Source organism: Columba livia, chromosome 18 (genome assembly GCF_036013475.1).
Source record: "Columba livia isolate bColLiv1 breed racing homer chromosome 18, bColLiv1.pat.W.v2, whole genome shotgun sequence".
Classification (NCBI taxonomy): Eukaryota; Metazoa; Chordata; class Aves; order Columbiformes; family Columbidae; genus Columba; species Columba livia.
Genome location: NC_088619.1, coordinates 684,669 through 700,204, shown reverse-complemented (window position 1 = coordinate 700,204; position 15,536 = coordinate 684,669). Strand labels below are relative to the sequence as shown.

General features: G+C 64.3%; 1 protein-coding gene across 3 annotated transcripts; it reads right to left on the bottom strand.

Annotated features, from left to right (window-relative positions):
- Positions 1 to 204: 204 nt before the first annotated feature.
- USP43 (ubiquitin specific peptidase 43) lies at positions 205 to 14,342 on the bottom strand. 3 transcript variants are annotated; one of them, XR_010466945.1, is made up of 15 exons: positions 13,803 to 14,342; positions 11,286 to 11,426; positions 8,796 to 8,896; positions 8,412 to 8,504; positions 7,970 to 8,105; positions 7,730 to 7,853; positions 6,876 to 7,047; positions 6,672 to 6,783; positions 5,647 to 5,750; positions 5,245 to 5,322; positions 5,023 to 5,152; positions 4,082 to 4,418; positions 3,299 to 3,375; positions 1,827 to 1,943; positions 205 to 1,745 (listed from the first exon to the last, which is right to left on the bottom strand). XR_010466945.1 is itself a non-coding variant. In XM_065034367.1 (15 exons), exons 1-15 carry the CDS (start codon positions 14,325 to 14,327, stop codon positions 1,030 to 1,032), a joined length of 3,045 nt encoding a protein of 1,014 aa, XP_064890439.1. In that variant the 5' UTR covers positions 14,328 to 14,342; the 3' UTR covers positions 205 to 1,029. The 3 variants fall into 3 exon arrangements, 2 of the variants coding, with proteins under 2 accessions (XP_064890439.1, XP_064890440.1); XM_065034367.1 differs by having other exon boundaries at positions 3,217 to 3,375; XM_065034368.1 differs by lacking the exon at positions 3,299 to 3,375.
- Positions 14,343 to 15,536: the final 1,194 nt, after the last annotated feature.

Below are 15,536 nucleotides of genomic sequence, written 5' to 3'. Positions count from 1 at the left end.
AATGGTGGTTTTTACTCTATGTGGGCTGTCATGGTCCCAAGGGATGGGGCAGCATCAGGCCCTGGGTGGTCTCAGCCTGGATTTGGGTGGTGGGGAGGTACCTCTGGACCATCACTACTGTGGGCAGACACAGATGCTGGGGAAGGCTGGGTGCCCTGGATACATCTCCTGGGATTGACACTGTCCCCAAGCACCACACCAGGCTCCTTTCACGTGTCTTTAATAGAAACCGCCGGCGGTGGGGCCGCAGCCCCCACATAAAAAAGCTGGCTGGAAGAATCGCGTATTGCATAGATCGTGGTGTGGGGGACCCGCCCGCCCCCCCAAAAATAGTCGCCTTTTAGAAAACAAAAAGCGTCTCTGAATAAAACTCTCCTGGTACAATAAATAACTCTCATGCCTTAGAGGTGGCAGAGCCGGGAGCCCATGCCTGCCCCCCTGCTCCCTGGGAAGGGATGTGAGGAGGTGAGTGGGTGATGTCCCCAGTTCAGGATGCCCCTGGGTTGGGATACCCCTAGTTTCAGAGCCACTGGTTTGCAATGACCCCTGTTTGGGATGCCCCAGGGTCAGGAACCCCCATTTGGGGATGCCCCCAGTCTGGAATGCCCTGGGCTGGCATGACCTGCATCAGGATGCCCCTATTTGGGAGCCCTCAGGTCAGGATTCCCTGTTTGGGATGCCCAGGTTCGGGATCTCCCCTGGGTCAGGTGCCCCCAGGCTGGGATGCCTCTGGGTTGGGAGCTTCTATTTCAGGCTGCTCCAGCTTTGGGATGCTCCTGCACTGGAATACCCCCAGTCTGGGAGCCTTCAGTTTGGGATGACCCAGCTTCAAGATACCTGAATGCCTCCAGTTTGGGGATGCCCCGGTTTGGGAGCCCCCAGGTTGGGGTGTCCCACTTGGGGTTGTTCCCAGTTCAGGATGACCCTGCTTTGGGATGCCCTGGCTTAGGACCTCTTGGGTTGAGATACCTCCAGTTTGGGAGCCCCTGGTTTGGGATGCCCGGGGGGAGCGCTGCCGGGGGCCGTGGCTCAGAAGCTGGACTCTGGCACGGTCGGGCGGCACAGAGAGCCCACAGGCTGCCGTCCCCGCTGCAGCGTGGTGCCGGGGGTACCCCAGGCGGGCAGGGGGGGCTCCCTCACACCCCTGCCCAGTGAGGCTGAGCGCCACAGGCCCCTCTCGGGGCGCAGGGGCAGGCTGGCTGAGCTCTGTGAGCGATTTATGGTCACTGAGCTGGAGGACAGATGCGCTGGAGGGACACCCACGTCCCCCTCCGGCTGCGGCCGCCTGGGGTGGTGGAGCCCCCCTGTCCCCTCCCCACTCTGCTTCGGGCTGCTCTGTTTTTTTGGGGGTTGGCGCGGGGTCCTCTCGGCGCTGGCACTGGCGGCTCGTCGCAGTGTGGGCACACGGAGGGGCTGGCGGGGGGCTCGGGGAGTGCCCGGCTCCTCCTGCCCCTTGCCGGGCTGTTTTGGGGGGCCACCTGGCAGGGGGCTGGGGGTTGGAGGGGTGTCGGGGTCACTCTCCCCACCCGTGCCGAGCGGGAGGAGGGAGCGGCGGATACAGGAAGGCCGGCGCCCTGACTCCAGATATGCCACCAGCCCCCCTGGGACCCCCAGCCGGCCCCGCTCCTTGCTGGAGAAAGACCAGCGGGGGGGCACAGCCACGGGGGGGGCACTGGCGGGTGGGAGCTTCACACTGAGGCTGCGGCCCTGGACACCCCGAACCAAGGGTCTGGCCTCGAAGCCACCTGCAATTAAAAACAATAATAAGTGGGGGGTTCTGGAGCCACCCTGGGGTGCTGGGAGTGGTGGGGGGGGATCAGCATCACCTTTCTCCAGGGCAGTGGTGGCATCAGGGGTGCCAGGCGGCGAGGACCGGGTGGCCGAGTGACCCACAGCTGCGGTGTCCCCTGTGCTGGTGCTCAGGCGCGTCAGCCAGTGGGAACCTGCGGGAGCAGGAGGGTGGGGAGGGTGACAGCAACCCTGCACCCCAGGGTGCCCAGCAATGGGGAGCACTGGGCTGCACCAGGTGCAAGTCCCTGTGTGAATCTGCACACGTACATGGTGGGTGTGAGCGGGCCGTGCTGTGTGTGCCGTGTGGCTGCAGTTCGAAGATTTGTGTGCACTTGCCATACCACGTGCTGGCGTGTGTGCCCACTCTGGTGTGTAGCTCCATGCACAGGTATGTGCACGTGCACACCTGGCTTGCTGGGACAGCACACGTGCACCTGGTCGTGCATGTGCATGCCAGGGCATGTTCAGCTGTACTGCATGTGCTCAACACAGCATATGTAGGTGTGTGTGTGTATCTGTGTGTGCCTGTCTGCCTCACTGTCCCTGCATAGGTGTGCACGTATGTCTGTGTGCATGCACTACTCTGTGTGTGCAAGTGCTGAACACATATGCCTTTAGTGGTGCTGTATGTGCACATGCAACACCGCACATGTGGGCACGTGACCGTGCCATCCGTGCATGTGCACCTATCACAGTGGTTGTGCATGTGTGCACAAGTGTGTGCAGGTGGCTGTGCTGTCTGTGCAAAACCCTGTGCATGCTTGTGTGCATGGGCATGCACATGTGCACACTTGGCTATGCCATACGTGTGCCTGCCTGCCATACAACCCATGCACAGGTGTGCACACCTGTCCATGTGCACGCGTGTCTGTACATGCAGCTGTGCTATGCACACACTATGCTGCATGTGCTGAATGCACACGTGCTCAGCTTTGCTGCACGTACCATGCTGTGTGCACGTGTGTGCACTCAGCTGTGCTGTGTGATGGTGCATGTGCACCTCCCACACTGTTCATGTGTCTGCAAACGTGTGCATTAGCCTGTGCTATGTGTGCACAACACTGTGCGTACCAACGTGCACCGGCAAGCATGCGCATGTGTGTATGCATCTGCGGGCCAGCCAGTCCATGCATGGGTGTGCATGTGTGTCTGTATGCATGTGTGCATGCACACACCATTCTGTGTGCACATGCATTAGTGCTCTGTATGTGTGCACACCACACTGTGTACACCTGCACCTACGCTCTGTGTGCACTCCCACACTGCACGTGCACATGCTGAACGCACACACCTGTGGCTCTGCTGCACGTTTACTGCACCCTGTGTCACGTATGTGCACCCAGCTGTGCCACATGTGCCTGGGGCGGCGGCCTCAGGGTTTGCGGGTGCTGTGGGGTGCAGGCGGGCAGGGAGGTGGGTGCTCACCCCGGAGGGAGCTGCCGGCCGCCCAGGCGGGCGCAGCGTTGCGGCGCTGGTAGAAGAGGATGTAGGCGCTGCGGGTGCTCACCTCGGCCTCCCGCACCCCCTCCACCCGGCTGTCGTCGTAGCTGTACCAGCGCCCGTCCAGGGCATTGCAGCAGTAGGCTGGGGCAGGGGGTGAGGGGGGAGACACAGGGGGTGGGGGGGGATCAGGCTCTGCCTTTGTCCCCCCTGGCCACCCCACAGTGCAGGGACAGCCTGGGGGTGCAGGATGCTGCTGGGGATACATCCCAGTGCCACGGCTGCAGCACTGTCCTGGGTGTCCCCTATGCCCCTGCTCCCTGGTGCTCTGCCCCACAGCAGATACCCCTGAGTTGCCCCTCAACCCCATGCTGTGCCCCCACACATCACCAAGGTGTCCCCTCCAAACCCACACTGTGCCCTATGGCATATCCCTCTGATGTGGCCCCCTAAGCCCACAATGTGCCCCACAGCACAGCCCCTTTAGTGCTCCAGCAAACCCCACGCCATGCCCCCCAAAGTGCCCCCCATTCTGCTGCCAAGCTGCATGGCACACCGTCTGCAGTGCCCCTCCAAACCCCACATCACGGCTCCTCCAGCACCCCTTTTGCAGTGCCCCCCATGGCACACCCCTGCAGTGCCCCAGCCCTACAGCACATCCCCTGCTTCCCAAACCCACACCTTGCCCCATGGCACACCCTCTGCAGTACCCCCATGAACCCCATAACATGCCCCCAGCACACCCCTTGCAGTGCCCTCCAGCTGCACAGCACACCCCGTGGCACAACCCTGCAGCACCCCCAAACCCCACACCAGGCCCCACACCCCTGCAGTGCCCCACCCCACTCACCGGTGTAGTGCCCCCCCTGCATGCTGCCGTGGTGGTTGCAGACTGCATACAGGTCGTAGAGGTAGTCGCTGGGGGAGCAAGGTGGGGGCTGCCAGGGCACCCAGCGCCCCAACATCTGCCCGCTGGCCTGGCCCCGCTGTGCCACATGGGGGGCCATGTCCAGGCCCCGCAGCGGGAACCTCACCAGCGTGGTGAGTTTGTGCCGGTGCTCAGCCACCTGCCGAAAGCGCTTGAGGTGGATGATGAGGATGTCGGGCAGCGTCCAGAGGCTCAGCTTCACCGTGCCCTGCTGCAGCACTTTGCAGTGCGGGCAGCGCCAGGCGTCGTCTGGGGCCAGCTGGGGACAACACATAGAACCACAGAGTGTCCTGAGCTGGAAGGACCCACCAGGATCATGGAGTGCAGCTCCTGTCCCTGCACAGGACACCCCACAGGTCACCCCGTGTGTCTGAGGACGTTGTCCAGTCTCTTCTTGAACACTGTCAGGTTGGGGCCGTGACACCTCCCTGGGGAGCCTGTTCAGTGTCCAGCACCTCTGGGTGAAGAACCTTTTCCTCATGTCCCACTGACCCTCCCTGGCACATCTTCTGCCGTTCCCTGGGTCTGTCACTGTCACAGAGCAGAGCTCACCCTGCCCCTCCTCCTCCTGCTCCTGCTGAGGAACCTGCAGCCCATGAGCTCTGCCCTCAGTCTGCTCTGCTCCAGCTGAACAGACCCAGGGACTTCAGCTGCTCCTCACACGGCTTCCCCTCCAGACCCTTCACCAACTTGCTGTCCCTCCTCTGGACACTCTCGAGTACCTTTATCTCCTTTTCTCCTGTGTCCTCAGCCCTGCACACAGTGAATGCTGCAGGTGAGTACTGTGCCACAGCCACCTCTGAAGCACCCCCGGCCCCGCCAAAGCCACCCCCGGCCCCACAGACAGGCAGGGTGTGCGGTACCTGCTCCTCCTTGGTGTAGAGCTGGAAGCACTCATCCAGCGTGCAGCTGTGCTGCTGCCGGTGCGCTTGCTGCTGCAGCCGCACGCTCTCCGCATCCTGCACCTCCTCCTCCTGGATGTCCCCAAAAAGGCTGTGGGGACAGGGGGGTGACATAACGTCAGGCAGGGTCAGTGACCTGGGTGCTGGGGTGTCCCCCCCCAGCCCTGAGTGCACGGGACTCACCGCTCTTTGGTGCTCATGTCCCACTCCACCGTGAGCTTCACGTGGGGAGGGCCACCCCCCTGGCTCAGCTGCAGGGCTCTGGGGGACAACGACAAAGTGAAATGGCCCCCTGAAGTCCCCCGTACCCAAAGGGCCACTTCTCTGCAGCCAATAGTGGCAGCTTGGGACAGCCACTGCCTCCCCATGCAGCATCCATGGCATGGACATAGGACTGGGGACCCAGTCCCCAGGTAGGGGTGTGGCACCCAGGGTGTGACCACCCATGGTAAAACCACTGGCCACACACAGGGACATCACGGCCACCCACAGGGACACTGTGACCTGCCACTGTGACCACCACTGGCCAGCCCTGGGGAGTGAGGGGACATCCTGGGGACAACCCTGTCCCTGCAGCGCCCTTACCTGTCGACAGCGGGGTGGCAGAGGGGGCGGGGGTCCTGCGGGGACAGGTAGGCACAGGTGGCCAAGCCCCCTGCCAGGCGGATGCGGAAGAGGGTCCCTGCACCCTGCAAGGGGAGAAGGGGCTGTGGGGTGCGTGGGGCACAGCCACCCCACCCTCTGGTGTCACCTGTGGGGAGCCATGCCTTGTGACACAGGACAAAAAAAGCCCCAAAAGTCAGATTCCTTTAGTCCCTGTGACAGGGCTGGCAGGGGACACCCATGGGGTTGGGGATGCAGGGCTAAGGGATGGCCTGTCCCACCACTGCAGTGCGGCTGGGGACAAAGGGGCAGCACGGGGACACCAGCACCTGTGGGATGGTGGCACCGGGGCGCTGGAGAGGGCAGCTGGGCTGGGGTGGCTCTGCCGTGGGAGCCAGCTGGCACTGCGGGCAGCCATGGCCATGCCGTGCCCACCCACGGTGACACCACTCGCTGCCTGCAGCAACAACACCACCACCTGCACGAACACCAGAGCTACCCACAGGGTCAATGTGGCCACCCATGGTAACGCCACTGGGCAGCTGTGGTGACAACATGACCACCCATAGGGAGACCACTGCCACGCAGAGAGACACTGTGACACCACTGGCTGCCTGCAGTGCAAATATGACCAACCCCCGGGACAGCATGGCCCCCCGCTAGGGACCATCAGCATCAACAACACAACCACCCCAAGGCCACCACAAACACCCATGATGACACCACTGGTGACCTTGCAGCCAAGCACAGTCCCACCATGATCACCCAGGGTGCCACTACAGCCAGTGATGGTGCCACCCATGGTCACCACAGCTCTACCATGGCCACCCATGGAGACACCCACCATGGGCACCGACAGCTCTACCACAGACACCTGTGGAGACACCATAGCCACTCAAAGCTTTACCCTGGCCACCTGTACCCCATCCCCACCAGGGCTGCAGTGCTAGCAGCCCTGTCCACAGGTGTCCCCAGCAGGGGACAGCAGTGTCCCCTCTCCTGCTCACCTGTGCCCGCACCTCTCCCCGCAGCAGCGCCCGCAGCTGGGCCAGGATGCTCTGCTGGAGCTGCTCCCAGGAGACGCCCCGTTCCTCCTGCAGCACCAGCGGTGGCCCGAACCTGGGGACAACAGGGGACACTGGGTGAGGAGGGGACACCCCTGCGGCCCCTCCCACCATGGCAAGGCAGGCGCGGGCAGGGCAGGCAGGTACCTGGCGAGGCGGGGGCCGGTGCCCGCCGTGTTGCAGAGCAGCAGCAGGATGCGGCCGCCCGGGCCGTGCAGGCAGCCGTGCAGGCAGTCGCAGGAGCGGGCGGCAGCGGGCAGCAGGCACTGTCCCTCGGGCTGGGCCCCCCCGGGGGAGGCGGGCAGGCTGCGGGGACACCCTGCAGGCAGGGCCAGGGTCAGCCAGTGACTCTCGTTTAGTATTAATTAGGTGTTAATTAGCATCCATGCTCCTCTCCCACAGCAACGTCCCCACGGGGGCCCTGCCTGCAGCACTGCCTCCTGCCCACCAACCACAGCCTCTACCAATCACAGCAGAGCATGCCTGCCTCCCACCAATCAAAGGGCAGGGGAGAGAGAGGGAAAAGACTTCCACCAATAAGAGCAGAGCTCACTAACCTCCCACCAATCACGAGGCAGGGGGAGAGCAGGAAAACAAGACTCACACCAATCAGAACAGAGGACACCTGCTTCCAACCAATCGGGGGGGGGTTCGGGGGGGAAGAAAAAAGGCTCCCACACCAATCAGAGCAGAGCACAAGCTGCCTCCCACCAACCATAGCATGAGTGCCAAGATTCCCACCAATCACAGCAGAGGACGCAGCTCCCACCAATCACAGCAGTGCAAGCATGCAACCCACAGCAAAGGATATCAGTCTCCCACCAATCCCAGTGAAAACAGCTGTCTCTGACCAATCACAACAGAGAGGACACCACTCCCCCACCAATCACAGTGAGAGGAACCACCAATCCCAGGGATGCTACCACCACCCTCAAGCCGCTCCCAACCAATCAGCGCTCTGCAGGTGCCAGCCACAGCCAATGGGGATGGGGGAGCGGTACCTGTGTGGCGGGCAGGGGGCGGCTGGAAGGCGTAGAGCGGCGCCCCCTCCCCGGCCCCACCCAGCGTGTCCGAGTCACCCAGGGAGCGCAGGAACCCCCGCGGGGACACCTCGGCCAGGATCACCTGCGGGATGGCACCTCAGTGTCCCTTGGAGGATGTCCCCTCCCACGTCCCCAACACTGAGGGACAGCACTGTCAGTGTCCCCCAGGAGGGGCGTCCCCTCCCATGTTCCCGTTACCTGCTCCGGGGGGATGTGTCCCTCCCGCGCCACCATCTCCCGCAGCTCAGCCACGGTGCCCAACAGCGGCACAGCCAGGCCCACCCGCACGAACCGCCAGCGCTCGCACTGCAGCACCAGGGTGACGTTGAGAGCCCTGGGGACACCGGGGGGGACACACAGCTCAGCGGGGAAGCCACCACACACCGCACCGAGACCTGAGGCCACTCATGACCACGCCGGAGGAACCCGTTGCACGGCAGCTCTGACCCCGGGACAGCAAACACCCATCGGACACAGCTCTGCGGCGGTGGTTGTCACTTGTCCCAACACTGCCACCACCTCCTGAATTAATGATTTACCCCAAAATATACACATTTCTCTCACTGAAGCCAAAACCCCGCTGTGCTGCGGCCGTGTCTCTCACCGCACCGAGCGGCTGGGGGGGCAGGGCCGGGCTCACCTGGTCTGGCGCAGCGGGATGGGCAGGGAGATGCACAGGAAGGGGTCGAAGGTGTTGCTCTGCTTCAGGCAATGCGGGCACGTGAGGGAGGACCTGCGGAACACGGCTGTGGCATGTCACCGGCACGGGGACAGCACCCCAGGGTCCCCACCGGGGCCTGCACTGCCCTGCTGGCAGTACCGCATCCCAGGCACTGTGTCCCGGGTACCGCATCCCGGGGACCGCATCCTGGGGACCACATTCCCGGCAGGATGGAGGGTGGGAGGGATGGATGGAGCCTCTCTGCAGGGCTGAGTGCTCCTGGTTCACCCCTTCTCTAGGCTGGCAGAGTCCGGCCACCCCCCAGCACAGCCCCGTTGGGGCAGGACTGTCCACCCCCCTCACCTGTACTGTGCCTGGAAGTGGCTCTGCACGAAGCTCTGCCCACGGGGCTGCCAGGCGGCCGGTGGGGACCTGCTGGCATCGATGATCCCGTCCTCGCCAGCCTGTGGGGACATGAGACAAGTGAGCGAGGTGCAGAGGTGACCCCCCACCACTGAGGGGCTGGGGACTCGTCCCGGTGAACCAAGCCCAGCTTTGGTGTCCTCGTGGCATCCATCCCGAGGAAAGGCAGGACACTCAGCCAGGGAGGCAGCCACTTTTGCCATATTCAGGGGATGCCAGAACCGGCTGTGGGAGGCGAGAACCTGCACCCAGGATGCCCGAGAGGAACCAGGTCCTCTGCTCTGCTCCACAGGGAACGGGGACACTGGGACATGACCACATTGTGCAGCCAGACCTGCCTGGTTAGAAGACACAGAATAACAGAATTGTAGAATCATTTTGGTTGGAAAAGACCCTCACGATCATGGAGTCCAACCATAATCCACCCCTGGCACTGCCCCATGTCCTGAGAACCTCATGTCCGTCTGTCCAGCCCTCCAGGGCTGGTGACTTCAGCACTGCCCTGGGCAGCCTGTTCCAATGCCCCACAGCCCTTTGGGGAACAAATTGTTCCCAGATCCAACCTCAACCTCCCCTGGCGCAACTTGAGGCCATTTCCTCTCATCCTGTCTCTTTCTACTTGGGTTTTTGGTCCAACATCTCCCTGACGCAATCTCTCTGGCACCTGCTGCCCTGGGAACCACGGGTAGCCCCTGTCCCCACAAACACAGTACAGAAGCCACGAGCTTCACCCCCTGCTATGGGCACATGAAGCCTGATGGCATAAGAGATGTCACAGAAAGGAGCCTCAATAGACTGGGGAAGGACTGAGCTGTTTTGGGGCAAGAGGGAAGATTTTTGGAGTCGCAATGAGCAAGACTGAAAATCAGTGAGGTATTTGGCTGGGAGGTGGATTTTCCTCATGCCATCTGCTAGCACTGGGTCCTGCTGTGCCTGACGTGTCCTCATAGTCTGTGCAGGGCCAGGGTCCATGTGCTGTGGACCTGGACTCTGTGCCTCACGTGGCCCCCAAAATCCCCCCAAAACACAAGGGGATGCCTCCTCCTCCATCAGCCCCCCCAGCAGCCAAGCCTTGGTCCCCACCAGGGTGGCCCCAGAGCCGCTGTGTACCAGGGCAGCCACCAAACACCCAGGAGGGTATTTAGAATCATAGAATCATTTGGTTGGAAAAAACCCTCTAGATCATCGAGTCCAACCATAACCCCCCCCGGCACTGCCCCATGTCCTGAGAACCTCATCTCCGTCTGTCCAACCCTGCAGGGACGGTGACTCCAGCACTGCCCTGGGCAGCCTGTTCCAATGCCCAACAACCCCTCCTGAACCAGGACGGGCACATGTGTGCCCAGCTCCAGCCAGGCACTTCAGAGCCATTTACTCATGCTCATGGCCCCCACGGGACACCCCATCCCTGTGGACACAAGCACACAGGTGCCACTTGGGTGGCACACCCCAAAAGGGGACGAGACCACGATGAAGGGCTGGAGGAGGCTGAGCCAAACTGCGGATGCTGGGGGGACACAGAGTCCCGTCCCTGGAGCCAGGCGGGCATCTCGGGCATTGCCACGGCACCGCCAGTGGTGTCACACCATAGCCCATGGCAGCTGGTGACACCTCGCATTAAACAAGCTGCTCGCCCCCAGGGAAAGGCAGGCAGGGCTGAGAACAACTCAGCTCAGTGCACGAACGGCTGCAGACCCTGCCCAAGGAGCTCTAGGAGCCACAGGGCTGCCCCAGCCCCATGGTTTGGGGACGGGCACTGCAGCTGAGCTCTCCCATGGGGACGGAGCCCAAGAGAGACTGGGGTACGGGCAGGGGCTGCCCGCGGGGTCCCCAGCCCCCACCCCTCAGCCACAGCCACCGTGCCCCACGCTGGGGACAGGGAGCACAAAGACAGTCCCACGAGCCCTGTGCCCCAGGTGGGCATCACCCCCAAAACGGGGACAGCACTGCCGAGCACAACCACCCCCAGCACAAACCCATCTGCTGCAACAGGTGATGCCATGCGCGCAGATGGATGGAGGGACACTTCATTACCAGGTTTGCCAGCAGCAAAGCTGCCGAGCGCTGTAATTACAGCTTAGCTGGAGGTGGGAAAGCACGGGGGGTGGATCTCCTCCCAGCCAAGCAACCCCAGGAACTGGGGTGCCCAGCAGAACTGGGGTGCTCAGCCAGACAGACCAGCTCCTGCCGACACCCCCGTGCTCTCCCAGCACCCAACCACCCTACCCAGCCCCGCAGCACCCAGATCCCAACAGCCTCCCCCCTCCCACACGGGCCAAACCACATCACCCGCATCCCCATTCCATACCAGTATGGGGGACAATTCCAGCCTGGCCCCTCCCAGCACATCTCGGCTTCCCCAGGCCCAGGCCCAGCGTGGGCATCCCCCCAAAGCCAGGGGGTGTGGCCACCCTGGCAAGGGCCACCCACCTCCTCGGGGACACGAGGGTGCTGGGCGGGGGACACAGCACCCAGGTCCTCGTGCATGCGGTCCAGCAGCCAGAGCAGGAACTCGAGCGCGTCGTGCTGCGCGTTGCCCCTGAACTGCGCGCTGTGCTCGGAGACGATGTTCTGCAAGAGACCGGCAGGGAGGGCGCTGAGCCTGGCGCTAACGAATGGCAAGTTCATTAGCACCGATCACAAAAACCCATCCCTACTTCCTGCCTCTGCAGGGACACTGTGGCCACCCTGGGGACCGCTGAGCACACACAGCCAGAATGGCAGCTCTGTGGCCCATCACTGTGGTGTCCCAGCTTTCAGCTGCTGGGACAAGGCCAGCAGGGGACAGCTTGCCATGGGCAAGGGGACACGGCACATCCCAACAAAGCCAGACAACAGCCTGTGGGGACCCACCAATGTCACCTGCCCTGCACACCCTGATGGCCTGAGCTGGGCCAGGGGAAGGCCATTCCCAGCGCCGGGATGCCCCAGCAGGCAGCAGCTCTGCCCCAGCCCCTGCCTGCCCCTGCCACCCCGGCACCCGCAGCCAGCCCGGTGCCTCCCCGTGCCTCAGTTTCCCCAGCCAGGCGATGCCGGCGGTGCCAGCCCAGCCACCCAAGGCCCGACAAAGAGGCAAGGGCTGTTCATACAGCCAAGCAAAAGTGTGGCCCGTGGGCAGGGGAGCTGCCAGCCCTGCCTGCCCTGCCTGCACAGGCAGGAGGAAAGCCCCTGAGCAAACCTCCTGCATCCCAAAACCGGGGATGCTCAGCCCAGCAGAGCTGGCACTCTGCACTCTCCAACTGAAGCGGAGCAGCTGAGACCGGGGAGTGGACCAGACATGTCCCCGATGGAGCCACGTGCCAGGGGGTTCCCACCAGCCCCCCAAGGGCGGTGCTGGGGTGCTGCCTGCCCGGCCAAGCTCTGCCCCTCCACCCAAAGCCCTGCCAGCTCCCCCTCCCCGAGGCTGCCCCCTCCTTGTCCCCTCTCCTCCTTCCCCCCAGCCCCTCAGGGCGTCCCCAGCTGCTGACAGGGTTCCCCAGAGCATTCTGCCCCCATCTCCCCCATGGAGCTCCCCAAAAGGCAGAGCTTGGGCTCCCCAGGGACCTGTCTCCAAGCCTGGGCTGGCAGCAGCTGCTCAGAGCCAACAGAGAAAGCACAAACCAGCACGTCAGGGCAGGGCTCAGAGCTCCAGCACCCCCGGGACCCCCCCAGAGCCAAGACCCCTCTGGCCACCACCTCGCCTGTCCCAGCCCCGCTCTCCTGGCAGCAGAGGGAGCAAGGCCACCCCCGATGGCCTTCAAACAACATGAGCCACGGACTCGCTTCCGATTTTCAAAATCTTGTTTAGACAGATTAAATAAAACTAAAATCAGGTGGCAATTCATGGCAGATGCAGAAAACCACCTGAAGGGAGGAAATTCAAAGCAAAGGCTGCAAGTTTGGGGTGTTTTTTTCTGTTTGGTCGGGTTTGTTTGCCTCTCTGTGCCCAAGGAACCTGCGTGTTTGGGAGCAGAGGGCATGGAAATCCTGTGCGCAGTGCTGCAAGAGCTGGTGACTTTGCTACAGGGAAATTAAAGGCAATGAGCTCCCCCAGCAGCGCCAGAAACCCTGACCAGGGCAGGTCCAGCCCCTCAGCAGCTCCTCTGAGCGCTTTGCAAAGTTTCATGGCAGCAGCAGTTTAATTGCAGCAGCAAGTCCCTGGGGAAATGTCACCCCACAGGCGTGTGTCCCTGAGCATAGGGGGCTGCCACGCCAGGATCAAAGTGCTGTCCTGTCCTTGTCCCTAAAATGGATGCAGGTCCGCAGCACACTGGCCTGTGCCCTGCAGGGATGTGACATGCACTCAGCTACAGGGCCTGAGGCCACTGGGTTGGGCTCCCATGGCACCATCCCCTGGTGGCACCATCCCCTGGTGGCACCACCAAGACCAGCACGGCGCTCACTCTTGGGCTCCGTGAGGGTGGCCGGGACAGTGAGTTCGCCCACCCAAGGGAGGTCAGAGCTCAGCTGAAGGCAGGAGGTGGGTGACGGCAGTGGGGCTGGAGGGACAGCGGGGCTGGGGGCATTTGGCAGGGCAGAGCAAGGCCCATGGGGAGGACGTGGCACAGGAGAGGGTGCTGGGAGCTGGGGGTGCTGGGAGCAGCAGGGGGTCCCAGTGAGTGTGGGGGGCACGGGGTGCAGCTGGGATGTGCGGGGCAGGGGGTGCGGTGGGTGCTGGAGGCAGGAGATGCAGGTGGGTGCCAGAGCTGGGGGATGCTGGGAGCAGGAGATGCTGGTGGGTCCTGTGAGCTGGGGTGCCAGTGGGTGCTGTGGGGCAGGGGCTTCGAGTAGAATGTGCAGGGCAGCGGGTGCGGTGGGTGCTGATGGCAGGGGATGCTGGTGGGTGCTGGTACAGGCGATCCGGGCAGGATGCACAGGGCGGAGGGGACCGGTGGGTGCGTGGGGCCGGTGATGCCGGTGGGTGCGGGGGCCGGCGCGGTGCGGGGGTCCCGCTGTGCCGGGCCGTACCTTGAACTCCGCGGAGAGCTGCGGGGTGTAGTCGCGGGTCCAGAGGGCGCGGACCAGCGCCGCCAGCCGGTGCGTGACCTCGGCGCGGGCCCCGCGGGCGCGGTACCGGCCCAGTGCCAGGAACTCGGCCAGCGGCGCCGTGTTGCTGAGGCACTGCACCACCGCGTTCATGAAGCAGGTGTTCCCGTGGTTCCGCAGCCCTTGCGCGCCCGGCGGCCGCTCCGCGTCGCCGCTCCCGCCGCCCCACGCCGCCGCCGCCGCTCCCCCGGGCCGCCGCCTCCGGCCCCCCACCCCCGGGCCGCCGCCCCCCCGAAACCCGCCTTCATCGTCCTCCGGCACGGCTCGGCGCCTAGCGCGGCCCCCGGCCAGGCGCGCCCAGGTGCGGAGCAGCCGCCCGGCCAGGCTGCCCAGGGAGCGCAGGGCGCGGCGCCGCCGCCCGCCCGCCGCCCGCCGCCCCGCCGGGCTCCCCCCGCCGCCCCGCCGCCGCCCGGGGCCGCTTCGCCCCCCCGCCGCCGCCGCGCTCATGGCCCCGGGCGGCCGCCGCCCTCCCCCGGCACCTCCGGCCCCAGCACCGCCGCGGCGCGCATGGCCCCGGGCGGGCGCTGGGCACCCCCCGCCGCCGGTGCCGGTGCCGCTGCGGGGCCGGAGGGGCCGGCCGGGCGGTTTTGTGCGCGGCCGGCTCCTCCCCCGGCCGGGCTGGGGCTGCGAGCGGGGAGAGGGACGGGAGGAGGAGGAAAAGGACGAGGAGGACGAGGGAGCGGGAGCGGGAGCTGCTGCTGCCGCTGGCGGCGGGCGGCACCGGCTGCCCCGGTGTCCCCAGCATCACCGCGGCCTGATGTCCCCAGCATCACCCCAGGGTGTCACAGCATCGCTGTGGGGTGCCCTGATCCTGCCGCCTCGGGGTGCTCTTAGCTGGGACAGTGGCACAGTGGCCACCTCTGCACCCACCACACTGAGGTTTTGAGACCTAACGAAGCTCCCTCCACAAAGAGCCGCAGAACAAGGGTGGCCACCCCAGCGCTGGCACAGCCCGGAGGCTTTGGCTGCCTCCTGCCCACCCCACACCAGCTGGCGCCATGTGTGGGTGGTCGTTTGGGGTCCGGCAGAGCTTGGCTGGGGAGGGACAGTGTCACCTTCCCCCCGCCGCAGGGATCAGCCCCTGAGCCTTCCCTATGTGCCCAGGGGGACACGGGATGGCTGAGGCCACTGGGTCATCTCCTTTTCCCCACCTGCAGCGCCGCCAGCAGAGGAAACCCACTCTGGTTCTGACAAGCAGTTTTCAACCGGATCAGTCCCATGGTCCAGCTGGATCCGTCCCACAGCACCACGCATGTGGCACTGGCTGTTTCTGCAGCAACTCGCCCTGGATGGCAACCCGGTGGCAACGTGTGGTTCTTCACACAGCTCTGAGAGACTCGCAGCCCCAACCAAGTCCAGCCGTGTGAGGCTGGGACCCGCCTGTCTGTGCCAACAACCTGGAGGTGAACCCTGGCCCGGGTTGCTTTGACAGCTGCCAGCACTGCTGAGATAACAGCCCCAGCGCTGCCCTGTGCCCGGGAGCCTGGGGATGCCAGGCTGGTGGCCGCCAGCGGTGAGCATGGAGGAGGGCAGAGAGGCCGCGGGCAGAGGGCTGTGTGCTGCTGCTGGGGCCAGGCGTGATCTCAGACAAAACCCATCATGGCCTGGCCAGGCCGAGCAGATGGAGGGGGCTCAGCTGCCCGCGGATCCTCCAGG

What these genes read in the sequence shown, in the direction of transcription:
- USP43 (XM_065034367.1), bottom strand. Translation starts at nt 14,327, where the DNA reads ATGAGCGCGGCGGCGGCGGGGGGGCGAAGCGGCCCCGGGCGGCGGCGG. An exon ending in GGGGAGAGGTGCGGGCACAG is followed by an intron (nt 5,751 to 6,671) that starts GTGAGCAGGAGA and finishes CTCCCCTTGCAG; the next exon opens with GGTGCAGGGACCCTCTTCCG. An exon ending in TCTACACCAAGGAGGAGCAG is followed by an intron (nt 4,419 to 5,022) that starts GTACCGCACACC and finishes TGTTGTCCCCAG; the next exon opens with CTGGCCCCAGACGACGCCTG.